The sequence below is a fragment of the Octopus bimaculoides genome, chromosome 3 (genome assembly GCF_046866305.1).
Source record: "Octopus bimaculoides isolate indiv1 chromosome 3, ASM4686630v1, whole genome shotgun sequence".
In the NCBI taxonomy this organism is placed as follows: Eukaryota; Metazoa; Mollusca; class Cephalopoda; order Octopoda; family Octopodidae; genus Octopus; species Octopus bimaculoides.
The window spans coordinates 100,318,004-100,337,396 of NC_142930.1; the positions used below are offsets into that span (position 1 = coordinate 100,318,004).

General features: G+C 36.4%; 1 protein-coding gene across 1 annotated transcript in view; it reads right to left on the minus strand.

Annotated features, from left to right (window-relative positions):
- LOC106872085 (uncharacterized protein C05D11.1) overlaps positions 1-11,812 on the minus strand; it is a 44,471-nt gene extending 32,659 nt beyond the window's left edge. Inside the window, exon 1 of the mRNA XM_014918940.3 lies at positions 11,474-11,812. Coding sequence (XP_014774426.1) covers positions 11,474-11,618 — 145 coding nt within the window. The 5' untranslated portion in view covers positions 11,619-11,812. The remainder of the gene's footprint in view (positions 1-11,473) is intronic.
- Positions 11,813-19,393: the final 7,581 nt, after the last annotated feature.

Genomic DNA, 19,393 nt, shown 5'->3' on the forward strand with positions numbered 1-19,393 from the left:
CACAGTTCTTGAAAATATGCCTTTGAGCTTCAAGACCCTTGTTTCACTACCATGAAATGTTGCACTTCTTTATACAGATTCGTACAATCTGCCCTCTGCATACAGACAGAATCCCATTCTTGCTAGCAGAGGCATCACAGCTACATGAACATTGCTTTTGAATCACCCTCCTCCATTGCTTTGTTAGGTAATCTAGTAACAAAAACTATCAACTATTTCTAGGAAACCCACAAAACATTTGAAAGATTTTGTAGTCACTCCACTCCTGCATTTATCTTAAATAGGAAGTCTTTATTCTCTACCAGTCTGCCTGTAACCTCACTGCATCTTGTGTATCCATATTGTGTATCCATATTGTCAAAAACACTGAAAGGTATTCCTAACTACTTTTCTGCAAATTGAGCATGGACACTTCATCATCAGTTTTCCATGCTGGCATGGGTTGGACAGTTTGGCAAGAGCTGGCCAGCTGAAGAGCTGCCTGGTTTCCATGTCTGTTTTGGCATGGTTTCTATGGCTGGATGCCCTTCCTAATGTCAACTACTTTCCAGAGTGTACTGGGTGCTTTTACACAGCACCAGCATGGGCACTTCTTTGTGGCACTAGCATGGGTGCTTTATCTGGGGCACCAAAACCCACGAGCCTGCAAGATTAGGGTTGCTCAGCTGAAGAGGAATGTAGGAGATCTGCCTGTATGCAAGGACAACCATGATTTTACTTAGCTTGATGTGTTTCCTCAAGCACAGCAAACTGCCAGCAGTCTCAGTCATTTGTCATCTCCGTGAGGTCTCATGTCTGAAGATTCTTTTTCACTGCTTCATCCTATGTCTTCCTGGGTGTAGCCCTTTCACACGTTCCCTCCACAATTAGAGATCTTTTTGATGCAGCTGTCCTCATCCATACACATCATATGACCACACTTATACCCACTTTTATTCTCAAATCACTTACACTATCATATATGCACACTGACATTCATCCAGTGGAGCATACTGGCTTCATTTCTTTCGTGCCTTTGCATGTCCTCAGTAGTCACAGTCCATGTCTCACTGCCATGTAGCATAGTTGTTTGTACACAGGCATCATACAATCTGCCTTTCACTCTGAATGAGAGGACTTTTGTTGCTAACAGAGGTAGCAGCTCTCTAAACTTTGCCCAGCCTGTTTATATTTTAACAGCTATGCTTTTGGAACAACCTTCATCACATACTTGATCATCTCAGTAACAGAAGATCCCCTTCAACATTTGAGGGAGTCTATTTTCTGTGTTCAGAATTTCCATTTTTCTTTAGCAGAGTCATCTCTGACAAGTAGGCTATCTGTATATAGCTCTCAGAGACAGCTAATACATAAATTCTTCAGTTATGGCCTGGAGAACTATAGTAAGAGTGGGCTGAGAACAAAGCTAGCATGGATACCAACCTGGACAATATTTTAACCACTGGTAAAACAAAAAAGCACATAACCATAGCAAGAGCATAATTATATACTCCAACACACTCTGCCACTATTTTGGAACCTCATTTTGATCTAATAGTGTTTCCATATTATTGACAAAACCTTATTTAAAGCATCCACCCCAGGTTTTTAAGAAGCAACGCTACATTTTCTAAACTTAAAATAATTTTGACAAAGTGTGGTTAGGTGAAAAAGGTATTACCATCTCATGAAATCTTTAGTTTCAAAATACTGAAGATGTTCTGTCCTGTCTCTAGAGCAGATCACATTCACTCACCAGCTATAAATAAGGAAATAGCCTAGCTTTCTAGATTTGGCCAACAGTTTGTCTTTCTCCTATAAGGAAGTGAAGTAAACTGTCATTCCTAGAGAATTAACACTGACATTTGGAACAGACTTAACTACTGAACACTTTTACAATTTCTACTTTATGTATAAATAACACAACAGTAACTGTCTATATTAGAAGTTGTAATTATCGATATTGGAAGTTAACTCGAGTAACTGTCGACATTGCATTAACTATTTATAATTAATGACTCAATGACAAAGCCTCTGATTTAATGTTTTTTTTTTCTTGTTTCAGTGTTTCATTTCAGATATTGGAAAAAACAAGATTTTTTTTTTCCACATATATGTAATCTATATCTATCTATACTACATATAAAACAGAGATGTGTGTGTAATCGCTTTTCACGTGAAATCGACTTCACCAAATGCTTCCATACTTGTAATGCATGAATAATTTGACCTCGGATAAATCTTAGGCTCTTCATTTGATTTTTTAAATTAAAACTAAATAATATTGCTTTATATTTAAGATTAACTTCTTTAAAAAGGTTCCTCAATGTCAACTTCCGGTATTGACGTAACAACGGCAAAAAGCTTCACTCTCTATTTTGTGTGTGAGTGTGTATGAGAGAGAGAGAGAGAGTAAATACTACATACACACCGCTCTCTCACTCTGTCTCACACACACACACCTTGACTCACTCACACATACATAAATGTATACAAACATATTTACAAAGACACACGTGTGTATGAGCGCGCGTGCGTATTTGTAAGAGACGGAATGTGAGTGAGTCAAGGGCTGTGTTGTCATATGCATACATCCAAAGATGTATGTATATTTATGCATGTACGTATACATGACAACAAACCTCTCTCTCTCTTACAAACACACACATATATAAATGTATACAAACATATTTACAAAGGCACACGTTAAATGCGCGCGCGGGGTTCCACAATCGCCATTTATTTCAATTACTCTTGTGAGGATATTCACGTAAATCATTTTTTTCATTTAATCCCCATTTTAATTTTCGTAAAAGTTTCCAAGTACCAATGAGGCTTTTTGGCACATCTTCAATTTTCCCCATTCATGAGAGGCACCCAGCCATCATTCATCTGAGAGTCCATCTACAGAATGTCCTCTCAAATTTCTATACAGCATATCTTGCCTTTTTTACTTCAAGTATATAAGCAACAATTTCATTCCCAGGCAACGCCGGGTGCCTCTGCTAGTATTATATAAACTGTATTATTGTGTGCAAATCATGTATTTACAGTTAAACGAATTGATTTAATAACTATTATTTATAATATTTAAATGAAAGGACATTTTCTTAGCCAAAATTGTGACTTTTTCTCTCATTTCATTCACGTCTGTAAATCATTCAATCAGCTAAAAGCTGCAGTCAAATGTTCCTCAAATCACACATCCTACTACTGTCTCAAACAAGATACACTGGATAATGCAATGTTAGGTACACTTTTTAAGGAAAAAAATGACAATGACAAGATAGAATACTTTTGATCACAGGTCACCTCAATCAAGGTTTACCTTTGGACAAATAAGCAGTATATTTTAAACAAAATGACTCCTCAATTGGAAGTGAAGTGCATAATGTGCTTTGTGAAGAAAAGAGAAATTAACTTTGAATTAATTATATACTGTTTAGGCCTAGATCAGCTATGACTGAGCAAAATTATAATCAAAAACTTTCCAACTGTGACCATCATTTGAAAAGGGTGTTTTCAGGTCATGCACCCATGTATGTAGAGATAAGTTTATTGAGGTATGATGTAGTTTAGTCTCATGTCAGTCCTAATGATGGAAAGTGTCTCTGCTTTGACTATTCCATTTCCTGTCGAAGACTAATGTCCTTTTCTTTTATGCTTCTCTAGTTTATCAGGGATTAACAGAGTCCTAGGTCAGCCTACGTCCAGAAGACTAAGAAACAAGACATTAGTTATGGCTATTCCATATTTCATTCAAATTTCACACATCTAAAAAACTACGTTATCCAATGTATCTTTTTCTGAAGTTAGTAGCAATTTGAGAGAGAGTTAGCTGCTATTTCTGTAAGGCCTAGCAGCTTTGCAAATGCTTAGTGTGACAGTGTAGCAATGAACATCAGCCTTATTTTAGTAAGTCGAATGGCCACACACAAGCTCTTTCATTGGTTTCTTCAATGAACTTTTAAAAAGTGTTCCAACTATCACCAACCAGTCTTTTTTTTAACCCTTTAGTGTTTAGATTAATTTGTCAAAAGTAATCCTTATTTATTCACATTTCAAAAAATTTATCTGATATTATTTTGTAGCTTCAAGATTGGAAAGATGTAATTGCTTATTTTTAGAATGACATTGCAAGGTAGGTGTGAGAGGCTGGTTCTGGCCAGTTTGAGCATAAAATGTGTTGAATATTTGGGCCGGATACAGCCGGTTTAAACACTAAAGGGTTAAAGTATTACAATTCCACCCATCCAGTCTTTTTTAAGAACATTCTACCATGCTTGTCCTATGTTCCAAACATGACCATCTTGTCTTTAAACCAAATTGTCCTCATCTCATAACCTGTCTTCTATGTTTTTAAAGACACACTGGATTATGTAGTATGGAATGCACTACGCTGGATCAGAGCTAGTCTGGGATTACACAATGACAGACCCATGTGCATGTGTATATATTATTACCCAATGTGCTAAAAAATAACTACATTCCTCTTCAATATATAAATTTTGCTAAAATTAATCCATAAAAATTTTGAAAAACAAACATTACTGTAACTAAGACCCAGCATTTATTTTTCAACATATTACAATTGCTACAAAAAAAAAATGAGTAAACCACAAATAGAATGCCTTTGATCAAAAGTCTCTTGTTTCACTATTGAACGAGTTAACTTGACAGATGCAAGCCAAATTATAACTGGAACACGTTTTTAAAAAAAACAAAATAGGATGGTCACAATTAGAATGCTTTAGAAATAGATATGCATGGAGAAAGATGTCTGTGCATGCTCAAAATGAGTAGGAATTTTTTCCACTTTGGAAATTTTATGGAAGATGTACAGGGGTTATAAAGACTACAGATACCTGGGAAGCTGATTTCCCCAAATGTACCAGTGGCTTTCTGGAAGTTGTAGATAATTTTTGTTACCTAGGTGATCTAATTAGCTGTGGAAGAGGTTGTGCAGAAAGTGTAATTGCTAGAATAATATGGAGAATGTTCAGAGCTTTTACCTCTGTTAAGTTGAATCCACATCTGTATATATGAAAGGCTTACAATGGTTTTATTCTTGTCATGTGTACAGATGTGTGCTTGAGTCTCGTTGGGATTTTGCGAGGAGCTAAGCCTAAATGAGGTGAGTTGGGGAACACAGAGGAACAAGAACAGACAGAAGACAGACAAGAATGCATTCCTCTCCCCTTCGCCGTTTTGTCTGTCCCTCTCTATCCCTCACTCTTCCTCCTTTGCTCTCTCGCTCACAAGTGACCATTGGCCATCTTTTCTTTCTTTCCTTCCGATCAGCTGCAGGATAGGACGCATTCTTGTCTGTCTCCTGCCAGAGCTTGTTCCTCCGCATTCGCCAATTCACCTAGTTCAGGCTTAGCAGCCCTTCCTGTTTGTTTTCACTGTCCTGTTTTCATTACCAACTTTGACCCTCCGCAAAATCCCAAATTTTATTTAATTTGCTTTGCGGGAGCAACTGTTTTGTCGAAGATGTATCTTGTTGTGAATTGCTTGAAATATGGAATAGAAAACAGCTGACAACTGATGAAGGGTCGTTTTTTTTTATGTTGCTTGTCTTTCTTTCCATTTGTTTCTTTCGTTGTTTGCAAAAAAAGTTTGTATTCCATGTTTTTGTATTTCATGCTTACGTTCTGTGATGTCCTGTGCCCATATATGCATATGTATATATACATATTTATTTATTTATGTGTTTCAGCCAAGTGGCTGCGGTCATGCTGGTGCACCACCGTGAGAATATATATGTAAGAATATACATATATGTATGTATATATATTATTTATATTATATGATTGAACACCATGCATCCATTTCTAAGTAAGTTTTATCTACATATACAGATAAGAAAAGAAATGGAGTAACAATTAACAATTAGAAGTTGATCATTGGTATTAAAAGGTCATAGTTTAATAGTAGTTCAAGAACGTTTACAGCCGTTTCAGTTTGTTATTTCAAACTGTTATAGCAGTTTCGTAATTTTATGGAAGATGTACAGGGGTCATAAAGACAGTTTGTTATAACAAACTGAAATAAACTGAAACAGCTGAAAATGTTCTTGAACAATTAAACTATATGACCTTTTAATACTAATGATCAACTTCTAATTGTTACTTGTTGCTCCATTTCTTTTCTTACCTGAATATAATAAACCATGGTTTTACCATTTAAATTACCAACTACTGTTAACCTTACAGCAAGGCCTCTACATAGTGAGGTAATACACCAGTAGTGCCTACGGATACATTTATCCCTTAGACGGTTGCATAACCCCTAACTCATAATTTATATACATGTGTGTGTGTGTGTGTGTTTCTGCCATCACTGCTTGACAATCGGTGTTGATGTGTTTATATCCCCATAACTTAGCGGTTTGGCAAAACAGACATAGAATAAGTACTAAGCTTTTAAAAAAAATAAGCCTTGGGGTCAATTTGTTCGACTAAAAATCCTCCAAAGCAGTACTCTAGCATGGCTGCAGTCAAATGACTGAAACCAGATAAAAATGAAAAGATAAATGATATATTTACATACACACACACACGGCATAGCTACACAAATGACCTCCCTATCAAATTTCAGAAAAATGGGCATTTAAAAAAAATTTTCTACAAATGCCTTTCAAATAGTGTAGATTCCAATTGTATCGAATTTGTTGTGAACATATCTTCGAAGGGGATGGGAGAGTTAAGTTTCTGATAAATCATACAAGTCGACTTTGTTTCCTCATAACTCTCAGAAAAATGGTTATTTTAAAATAAAATTTTCTGCAAATACCTTTCAGTTGATATGGATTACAATTATATTGGAATTTAACGTCAAAAAGAAATTAGTGGCGGGCACACACACACTGAAACAAATCACGTATTTGTTTTTTTCAAAATTTAAAATTTCTTTTTGTAGATATGTGTGTATATATGTGTGCGCGTGCATAAAAACACACAAAGTTCTTAAGGGAAAAAACTCTTACAAAACTATTTTGAAGTGTGTAATGAGACTAAAATAAATTTGACACACCAAATTTTTTAAGAGCAACAGAATAGATAAAACTAATTCAAATCAACGCTACTGTTTTACAGGAACATAGCTTTTTCCATTGATTTCCAGAGAAATAAAAGTTGAAATAAACAAAATCAAAATATCATAAATACAGCGTTCTACAGTCAGCTGTATAACGAAAAATAAAAACGACAAATTTTGAAACCTGCGTTTCAGAGATTTCATATTCGTCTGTAAGATATGCATACCTTATGCAACACATACACACACACACTGGAGGCTTTTAAATAACTAGCTGATAACATTCAACAAATGATAAATCTTGAGCGGTTTGGGATCACAGATTTTCATTTCATGTTTGATAACATCCAGGTCCATGAGATGCTTCAAATGCGTGTGTGTATACAGGTGTGTGTGTGTGTGTATATATATATATATATATATATATATATATATATATATATATATATATATACATATATATATATATACATATATATATATATATATAGAGAGAGAGAGAGATGTGTGTGTGTGTGTGTGTGTATTTAAAAATGACCTGCATATATGTATATATGTGTGAGTGTCTATGTCTATATACTTACATCATCATCATACATGTATATGCCTACGTATGTTTATTCACATATACATAATGGAATAAAAACAATATCAATTTATAATTTGAATACTTAAATTATCAAACGCTGAAACTGTTTAAGTTCCTAATGCAGTCCGTTAACAGGCCTACATTTGAAAATATACCCTCATCACTACGATAGAGGTAAGTTCGTGTGATTGTTCGTTAAGAAAATTATTTGTGTGTGATCTATATACGATACTAATCAATAGCAGCTAAAAAAGTTCCGAAAGGTCGATTCCTGAGGACTGAACTGAGGCAATATAGAAGTCTACTTGGGGGCGTTTCGGTTAAAGGTTACGAAAGGCGAATGGGGGCAAAAATATAAAGAATTAAAAATGTTTTGGGGGAAGAAAATTGTTATTTCCGTCGTATGGAACACAGAAATAACTAGGTAGGGGAAAAAAAACCTACCCCTTTTTCTTCCCCATTAAGTGTGAGATTTCTATTTCTTTCCAAAGCTCCATCCTACTACATCCTAGAGGTGCAATGATTTGCTAACAGCAGTTCTAAACTTGTGAGCTCAAAAATCAGATGTTCTAGACTGTAGTTCTCAGATAAATCCAACCCCAGATGTTGACATTATTGCCCCTTCAAAACATTAATGAGAATTTGCCTCAATTTTGGACAAGTTGAAAGCGTAAATTCTATTTTAATTTTACTGGACATTGTAATTTGCCCACTCCTTTTCAATCCTCGCAACCCCACGAGAAATACTGCCCTAGGACATGCCTTGATTACTTCTACGTAGTCGTCTGATATGACAGACACAGAATTCAAAAATATTTATGGTTATGTCTTGGATTATCCTAAGTCTGCCCCCATCAACTATTTGGTGTCTGTTCACCAAGGCTCTCACTAGCCACTGAAATAACCAAGCTTATGTACTAGTGCATCCAAGAGGTTAAGACCCATTTTCTCTAGCACGTTAAGGAAGAATTGATTTTATTATAGCCATAAAGGCTTGACACAGAGAGTACAATACAAAGTAAGGGGTCGGGGATCGAATGATAAAACACGAATATGAACTAATTGAATAAAAATTTGAAATATATGCGGATGATAGGACAACACAAACATAACACAAAGGAGTGGGGGATGAGTTCAACTCCACAAGCTCCGTTCCACCACTGAACTCTTCGGTCACCTTTATGTCTTCACTCATGCAGGTTCATTTATTCTTAACATGCTCGCCACTTTCTTCCATCTTTTACCATATATATTGGGCGAAGACACAAGTCACTACTCCTTTCATTCGTGTCCTGCATACAACCTCTTTCGCTATAGCCACCGCGGTGAGAAAAACAACCCTTTCCTTCCCTGTTCAGAGAGGATGGTGGAACAATCTTTATGATTGACTCGGAAGACAGTTGTACTCCTCTAAACGTGAGAGCAGTCGTTGAAAATCATGTTTGAGATGGTTGACACCGCATCTCTTCAAATCCATCGAATATTTATTGAACCAAATTAGTGTTTGTGTCCTGAGCAAGGCACATAACTCTGCTTGACTGAACATGGGTTTCTATTCCCTGTTGCTTTAGGTAGAGCATTCGGTTGCAAAAACGTTTCTTTCAGTGTAGTTTTGAAATAACTTATTCTACCTTATAGGAAAAGAAAAAGTCAAAAGATTTGATGTTTATTTCCTTCAATTTTCCTTTTATTGTATCCTGCGTCTCATATAACTGGAATTTATAATGCTGAAAGAATTTTTCCCTCAAAATTTCAAGTTTTTTTTTTAATAAAAAAGATTTTATTTTCCACCAACATTTAATAGAATTATATACATAATACAAAACCACATTAAAATACAAATCCCAAACCGAACAAAACACAAACATGAACGAAAAAGAAAAGCAAAAAGAGACAAAACATCAATTCAACACCAAATGCACATCAGCTGGTTACCCATCACAAAGTTCAACGCATCCTACTGAAGCAAGCCAGCACACTCGCTGCATTACCACGGGCGATGACGAGGCAAACACTCTTACGGGTGTCACCCGATATCATGGTAAGGTCAGTCGCCAACGATGAGAACTTCGCTGTTAGCGACCCAGCTCCTCCAAACGTTTCAAACGCTACAAGCAGGAACCCTTCCATTTAACGCGGCATCCAGGATGTGGGAGGGAGCAAAGGAGGCACAGACTGACATCTCAGATGAGGCACTTACCTTTTGCCCAGGGGCAAAGTGTAAGACCATTTTCCCATCATTTCTGGATAATTCCACCAGCTCCAGAACTGGGGGAATATTAACCCGAGCCAAGGCCCACTTACTGGTTAAGTTTAGCACGGTGTGGCGAGCGAAACAACCAGTATTTGGGTGGTAGGACAAACCATGAAGGCCTGCCAGTGGAGTCGAGTGGCCTACCACAACATTTCAGTTCTCCACAGACATCGCTTTACACTGAGAGCAACGGAGATGCGGAGCCCATCCAGACTGAGTAAACCACCAATGATGGTCACGGGAATGGCATCAATCCAGTCCCTTGGGAATTATTTTTTGACCCCCTATTTTCGTACCTCTTTCTTTCCTTATGTGATAGCGATAATTATTCCTAAGTCCACTTACAAATATGCCCACCCACGCAATTATAGAAAATGTAAAATAAGTTTCTTTTTAAAAAAAAAAAAACCCTCTATTACGTTTATGTTGCCGTGAATTTTGTTTCCACAGTAACAACTGAGGCCGAAATTTGTTTATTTTGTAACTAAGGTGTATATAAATAACTGTTTACAAATCTAACCAAAAGCAAAATTTTCTAAACATAGTAATCGCGTGGGGATTTGCGTTTGTCGCAGAATTACCACGTCATGACGTCACGTGACCACTCACATAGTTACGAAAAACTGAAAAAACGCCACAAAATTTTGACTTCAAAAAGAAAAATCAACATTCATAAAAAAATATAGACAGTATGTTTTTCTTTCTATTCCCATTTGTCAAGTAACGATTCCCTTCGGCCTTCGTTTTTAATTTTGGATTTTCATGTTGGGTAAATAAATTTTCTGTCCATTACCATGTCAGCAGCAATTACATCTTAGCATTGGTTCATTGTAGTCTACGAATTGTTTGATTTTCAGTTTCAATTCGACTGTGCCTCCGTTCTTTGAGATGGGCGGGGGGAAACATGTCAGGTAATCTTATCTTTCAAGGTAAAAAAATTGTATTTGTCAGCATACGAAAACAATCTTGCAAAGTGAGGAATTGTCAACTCTTATCATCCGGTCATAAACAAACATAATAGAATGACAAAGATTGCAAGACACAAATTTCCTCGCTAGAGAGGAGTAGATGTTACAACATCGAATATAACTGTTTCTGTGATGATAGAGACATGAACAGTGATATAGGTGAGAAAGTAAAAAAGACAGATGATGAATAAAGACGCAGAAAGAAACGGTTAGACACATATTTGTGTCGTTTAGCCCAAGGCTAACCTTGATCAAATCTATAACATTTACTCTTACATAGGATTACATGACCATTCTGTCCCTTTTTAAGGTGGAAGAATGCGATTTAAGGGAATTGATCTACAAAGGATATTTAATGCGAGAGAGATGTTTTGTGTTTGTATGTGTGTGTGTGCATAAAAATAAAGAGAAGACAAAGAAAAAAACAGGAAAAAAAATATGTTAGTTTACTATGAGTGTTTTTGTGTCAAGAGACTTTGAGGGATATAAAACAAAAATAGACACAGAAGAAATGAGATTATGTGTCAAAGATAAAAATAACTAAAACAAAAAAACGCATGGGCAACAAAGAAAGACAATCAAGAAGACAAACTTATAAAACTGTAGTAAATGGAATATGAAAGGAAAGATGAGTAAAAGTTTTACCTAAACAAAAATATCCATTGACAATTGGTCCATCAACAGCAGCCATGAACACAGACAGGCCTGTGGTTTTTGATTTATATTTCGATACTGGGATATAGCCATTGGCTTTTACTGTACAAATGTATTCGAAGTCGCCCAGTGCCATAGCCACTTGTTGGCGGTAATAATGTTATTGTTTATTCTGTTGATGATGATAAGTTAAGTCAACAATCAATTGACAAAAGTCAATGTTTCTATCCCTGCAAAAGTTAAATCCTAGCCCGAAAACCGTTCTGACAAGACGCAGTGAGTGCCGTTGCTGTATTCTAAACTGTTTGGCTGGATTTTCGTTTGGTTTCTGTTTGACAGGAAGTAAACGAGGTTACCTGTCTCGTTCGTTGCTAACTTCCTGTTAATGTTGCTCGACGCTGCCATAGCGTTCGTTTATTTAATCTTTTGTCATTAAAAGTCTCTTTTCCTTTCCCGCTGTAATTCATTTCCATTTTCATGTCTCCGATATTTGCAACATTACCAGTTAATTACATTAAGTTAATGTAATCAACTATCCCCTCCCCCATAACAATTCAGGTCTTACATTATTAAAAGGTATATAAAAGAATCGATTTAATCAACAGAACTTCTTTCCACCACGAAAATTTCCTTGATCTTAAAAACAAATGAAAAAGCATTTAATACCTGTGTATATTTTTTCTCTTCTTTCTTAATGACAAATCTGAGGATAGGCTTTGCGGTATTCTTTGGTAAAGAATACACACACCACCCGTATTCGGAGTTTAGGGTTAGGGTTACACTGAAAACGGATGGTGTGCGTATTCTTTACCTCTGCCGGCTTTGCCTCTGTCTGACCCACGTAAGCCCTCCAATATCAATGTGATCAAATCTCTGTGACAACACAAGGCAATGTTTCGTTGGCTGCAGGAAAAGCGTGGATAAAGAAATTTCAAGGAGTCGATGAAGTGGTTTAGTGTGGAGTCTGAAAACGACGAGGGGAACAAGAATGGGGTGTCAGATGAGAGCGGTATACAAATAGCTGTCACAGATGTCATTATAGTTGTGATAGAATAGACAGTGTTTCTTTACAACAGAGGTTGTTGAATCTCGGATTCAAGTGACCTATGAGTAAAGGCATTCGAACTCTGACTCTCACCTTTTAGAAGTATCTAGGAGCATATTAGTCAACGTGTTTTACCTTGTTTAAACCAGTCTGGTTTTGTTGAGTGATCTTTTAACAAATTAATCGGTTAGTCTTTAGGATGCTTCAACGGTAGCACACCATCGTTTTTTAGTTGAACTAGAATTTTAAAAAATCCCTATAGTTAAGTACTTCTATCGTCTCAGAAAACCTACTGAACTTCTACCCAGTCGTTTCATCTGCTAGAAATAGAAGCTAAATCTCTCTCCCAAATCGACCTGCTGCCACAAAAAAACCCCCCAAATCTCTCTCTCAAATCACACACACACTCTACCGTCTGAAATAAAGAATACATTGGACAATGTCCCTGATATATAAAAAAAATATGGAATGGTCATGACTGGCATAAATTTGATCGAAGGATACACAGTCAGAGCTAAACGGGGGATAAACAACAGCCTACATCTAGAGTCCTGGTCAATCACACACGATTGTCACTGCTATGAAAGAAGTGAACAATTTATATGGCAATACCGAGAGAGAGCTAGGTTTGCTAGGTTGACAATGGGCACAGAGCAATGGTTCTCTCTGAATTAGATCAAATCACAAGAGGGCTGTGTAAATTTAACATCTATCTAAACATTTAACAAATACTGTTTATATATACGTGTGGTGTGATGTAGAGGTGGTGGGTGTATGTCTGGTTCATTCATTATTTTCCATCAAATAGCTATTAAAGTATTAATTTTTATTTTGTTTTAGCCATGTTATATTATGGATGTTCTTAGAGACAGCTGACAGCTGAAAACATTACCTGCCCATCCAAGGAAACGACTCGTATACATACATATATATACACACACACACAAACACTATGTATGTTGATATACATACATACACACACATACATGCACACATGTGTATACGTATATGTATACATATACATGAGAGAGAGAGAGAGAGAAGACGGAGAAGGGAAGAGAGAGAGAGAGAAAAAACGGAGAGGAAAGAGAGAGAGAGAGAGAGAGAGAGAGAGAGAGAGAGAGAGAGTCGACCGACCATATGAGTGATACGAATCGCCGCGTTCCAAATATGGAATTCAACTTTAATTCCGGTTTGTTTGTAGTGTTACATTGTTAGAATGGAGAAAGAAGGAAGATTTAAACGCTAGTAAATAACAATCAGGATAGAAAATAATGCATTCAATAAGCAAATAAGACAAGTAATTTGAATTTGATTATTTAGGACGCTGATTCCAGTGTCAACGGACTCGTCGCCGGTATTTCTGAAGATTGATGTTGGTTCTAATGAAAACAAAAACCCATAGTACAAGCTAATTCCTAATATCTTGTTCCTTTTGATTTGGCTTTGACATAAAGAGCTGGGGTCCTAACCTCGTTCAAACCTAACTTATTTTTTGAACTGTTCTCTCGATGGCTGCTGAATAACTCTTACGTTTGCAAGAAGTTTCTTGCTCTGTTGGAGAGTTTTATAACTTCATTAAATGCTCATCTTTTCATACGATGATTATATGTGTATCGTTCTTGTTGATAATCACTTATTTACGGTCAGTCTACTACAGTACTTTAACAAGAGAAAATAAGATATTTTGTCTAAGTAAGGTTTATATGTGCGTGAGAATTTTGTGTACGTGTGAAACTATAGGGAGTACTGAATAACAGGTTTTTCAGAGAAGCAGCCAATCACGCATGCAAATGTTCTGTCCTTTAACTCTCTACACTCTAAAGGGGCCGGACCGCATTGAATATCCCTCTGCTGTCTCTTTCTGTGTTATTGCTTGCATTGAACTCTCCTCAAGAGCCACGATTTTCAAGCATAATGGATATCCCTTGCTGTTTGAAATGGAGGGGTACAAATCTTTTGGTCACATTATTTGGGTTTATCCAGAAGATCAAGCAAAATGTGAGATAAATATCCAAAGAACGACAAATCTTGCTTGATATAACTTTCATTTTCAAGTTTAATTCAACGTGTCTTTCATCAAAATGCAAAACGTAACTCCGAGTAAACTAGCGATGGTATGAATTGATTAAAAAAGTAGTTTGTGTACCATAAGAGGACATGGAAGTCTAACGTAACACTACTCACAAAATTCTCACGCACACAAACTATTTTAACTGTCGTCGACAGCAAAACTTGACTACATTTCTCACTATCTACTTCTACGCAGTGTACAAAATACTTTCTTGGAGAACAATACATGACGTTGGCAAGAAGTATATCTTTCAGGTCCCAACACATCTAGTATTTGCATTTTCCCCAATAGAATACCACAAGGATCCGCCTTCTTACTTATTCAGTTTAACTTGTACAGACACTTCTACAAACATACACTCAACATCATAAACAGATGATATCATAATTACATCTAAATACTCCACAAACGCAGCTGCACAACTTCTACAACCTTTCATCAACCATTCAGTAGTCTGGCTTTAAAAAGTCTTTAGCAGCATCACAAAATTTTTTTAAAAATTTACAACAAACCATTACACTCAGCTACACAGAAGACAAAGAAATATTAGGATTTACATACAAACCTTCAGCAAAATTCATACTTACAAAATGGTGCACAAGCACACTTAGAGCACTCACATGCAGCACATTTGACCGAAAACAACGATACAACATTAGTGTATAGACAATACATTTGATTTATGATGGGTTATGCCAATTCTGTTAATCCCACCAATCTCTTCACAACACATGAACTACATAAAATACAAAAGCGAACACTTCCAAATCTGCTCAGACCGTACATGTAAGTCATTTGCACAATGAAATAAAAATACTGAAAAGGAGACCTCACTGATATGCAAGGGGCAGCAAGCTTCGCCTCTTAAACTCTATCATTACAACTGCACCCTAACAACTCTATTCTCCCAATCAGTCCAGTCTAACATAAAAATGACATACACGCAAAATTAGTAGCAGCATTAGATAAGTGCAGCGGAATATTTACGATCACATTCAGAACATCTACAACCACATTTGCTAACTTCGGTGGTGTTCATTACCACAAACAACATACATGACACAATTTACAATATGACCCTCAACCAGACAGACATATAGCATAGAGATAGGTGTGTCTGGGTCGTACCCAGTTGTTTGGTTGACGACCTTCGGGCTTTAAATCTTTCGATCACAACTGACCTGAGGCCATGCAGCAACCATAACAATGAAATTACAGTAGAGCATATATTCCGACATTTTACCAGAGTTCCGGATACAGGCATTTCATTTAACTTATGTCATTCATGTCCGCGAGAAGATACGAGTATCATGCAATCATTATTGGCTTATCTTCTCCGAGTTCAAATACCGCCGAGGCCAACTTTGTCTTTCGTCTTTTCAGGTCGATAAAGTGAAGTATCAGTCTAGTACTGGGGTCGATGGTATCGACTAATACCTACCCATCAAAACTGCTGGCATTATGTCTAAATCAGAAACCGTTATTGGTTCTCTTATTGGTGGTAGATTTACAAAATCAGTAGAGTGTCGGGCAGAATGCCTAGAGCATTTAGTCCTTGCTCTTTGAGTTATGGGGTTAAATCTGAATCGATTTTACTTTTATCATTCCGGCAAAATAAAGTTCTAATCTAGTCAATCAACCGTTGGGGTCAATCGACTATCCCTAAAAATGATTTTTCTTCAAAAGTCTTAGTTCGTACATAAGCGAAAGAAACGAAAGCAGTTGTTTATACAATTGGTTTCGTTTAAACCCAAATGACATTTCACTTCATTTGTGCCGCTAATGTTGTTGAGAAATATGTTAGCGTCACAAAGTTCCATTCCTCTTTTATATATAACATTTACTTCGGTACCAGAGTTAGAAATTGATTCTATAATTTTGTTTAAAATTATAGTTTCAAGATTTCAGGCTTCTAGAGAACAAGCAAATGAGATCAGTTGACGCTTATACCTTCCTGAAGGGCGACAGCAACATAAGTGAAAATAACTGACTACAACAAAGAATCGAAACTGTGTTGTCTTGTTATATATGATGGGCGATGGTTGGCACAATTCCAAATTAAAAGTGGAATAACGATTCTTAAAACAATTTTCATCGAGGGAATTCAATTTTGCTTCTCACTTAAAGGGAAACAACTTTCATTTTAATAATATTTTCTCACTTCATTTGGTCAATAACTTTTGAAAAGTTGTGTGCTTCTTCAATGAGATTAATTAATTCAAATGTATTTTCATGTCCTGAATCCAAATATTTCCTTGAAAAATGCTTATTAGCTATAGGCTTAAAGATACACGACATGTAATATTCGATTTTCTTTTATTATAACGTACAATATGTGTCATTATGTTTAAAGCTCTAGTCCGTATCTACTCTGCCTTTTTGCTTGATGCTTATAGAGGGCTGAAGAATAATCTCTTGCCTATGTCCAGCAAGCATCGTTTTGCTCCATTTGCCCTGGTACCGCTTGTCCATGGTTGAAATATCTTGGTGAAACCCTTGACCATGTTCGTCACTAACTTCTCCACACTTCACTGGAAAAAAAAGTCTAAATGTGAGTCCAAAACGTGGATTTAACGTGACATGTTACATCCCATGTTCTTGTAAGTCTTGATGAGGTTTTCCACCAATTCTTTAAGAAGATTCTCGAATCTGAAGACCAATGAAGACACCCTCTTTTATCTTAGCGTCGGTCAGTGGGGTGAATTTTGATCTTAAATACTTGAATCCTTGACCGGATTTGTCCATAGCTTTTACAAAGTTTTTCACGAGCTCCAATTTTATGTATATTGGTGGTAGCAAAATTTTGTTTGGTTCAGTGAGAGGTGGATGTTGAACATTTTTCATCCCAGGCTTCAATCACTGATGAGGTGGCCAGTCTCTTCTGATACAGTTGGAACCTTTTGCATAGCTGTCTCATTCATATAAAAAGCAGCAGTACTTGGTGTATCCGCCCGGGAAGCGCATCACAAAAGCAACAACCTTTAAGTCATCACAGAGCTGCCATCAATGTTCACTATATTTTATGTATTGCAGCATAAGCTTTATATTCTCATAAGTTTCTTTCACTAATGCAACAAGACACCTTTCAGACAAGTTTTTCATGAATCTATGAACAGCCTTCCGTGACTGGGTTCGTATTCAATACCAAGTGCTTCCATTAGACCATTAATACTGTTCTTCCATTATGAAGAAATTGCTGAACTGCTGTTGACTGTCATGAAATTTTGAAATCTTCACATCAGCTATTAGGAGATTCCACTGTTGAAGACGAGAGCCTAGCAGCCCAGCAACCCAGCCTTATTCTCAAGTAGTTGTAGATCCTTGACAAGGTCATGGAGTTTCTCTTGTGTTATGAGATGTGGTCTAGAGGAATGTGTTTCATCAAAATTTGGATCACTCTGTAATCCAGCACTGTCATCTTTCTCTGCTTCCGCCTCACCACTTTCTTCATCTGACTCAAAGAATATCGAAGTTGGTGCATCAGGAACAGATAGATTTTCTCCATGTGGAAATAGGCGAATAGCTAATAGAATGTTTGCATATTCAATGGACTCTTTTTTCTTCTTTCACAAGCCCTTTTTTTACTGGAAGTACCATGCAGAAATAACAATTGTTGGTATGGTCTGTTGGTTCCCGACACGTCATTGGCACAACAAAAGACATTCCTTTCCTCTTCCTGTTCAACCATTGGCGAAGGCTAGTAGCACAAGTGTTGCAACATATGTAAGGAACCCACTTCTTATCCTGGTCGCCAATCTTGCATCTAAAATATAGGCGATATACCTTTCTAACCATAGCAATTATATAGCGCTTCTGCGATGCAAATGTCACCTCACCAAAAATGTAGTAGATGTCTGCCTTATTCACACAAGTGCAAGGCATTTTAAAGAAGGAAACAACAAACAGTCAGCAAATAAACAAAAAATTCGTCCATAAATTTATCATAAAATTATCATTAGCAGAAGTGTTTATATCATTCAGTAGAAAAATAAAATTAATATAAAATGTTCCCCATGCATATCAACAGCTTGCTCAGTGAATATTTATTATGAGTTTAAAATGTGTTTGACTAGGAAAATCACTTACCTTCCACCTCAGTATATAAACTTGCACAGCACAACCACCTTCTATGACTGCTGGAACAATACTGAAGGGCAGTGGGACTGTAAGTGCGGTAAGAAACATACTGCCGCAAGCCTGTTGGAACCTGTTGTGACACGAACATATATCTTGGAAAATAGAACTAACAAAGTTTTAACTCTGATATCCATTATCAGCGACCTAGCAACCTAAAATTAGTTGGAAATTGCTACTCTGGTCTCAGAAGCATTTTGGTTGTCGACCAGTGTTATTTGTGATGAAATATTAGTTCAAAATTAGCGATCTACATACAAATTTAAAAGTGTATGTAGGTTGAAAGCCTTCTAAACTGCGTTATTCATTTTCAGACAGTTTGTCTTATAAACACGTCTATAAAATACAGATCGCTATTTTCTTAATATGGTTTTGCACATGTGAAGTTGATGAAACATGAATGTGTTTTGAATTAGACAATGTATAGAGAGCTAATACGGCAATATTTGATTTGCCAACAGAATTAAGTTAGTGACAAAATTATTATTAAGATTATTAAATCTGTATATACAAAACACTATCATCATGTTAGATGAATTGTTAGAAAGAAGTGACACCAGATTAATCTCAGCGACTGGAAAATATATTCCTCTGTGATATGAGAAAGTCAAAGCAACATTTACAAATTAATGGTTATATAGACAGAACTACTGATCAA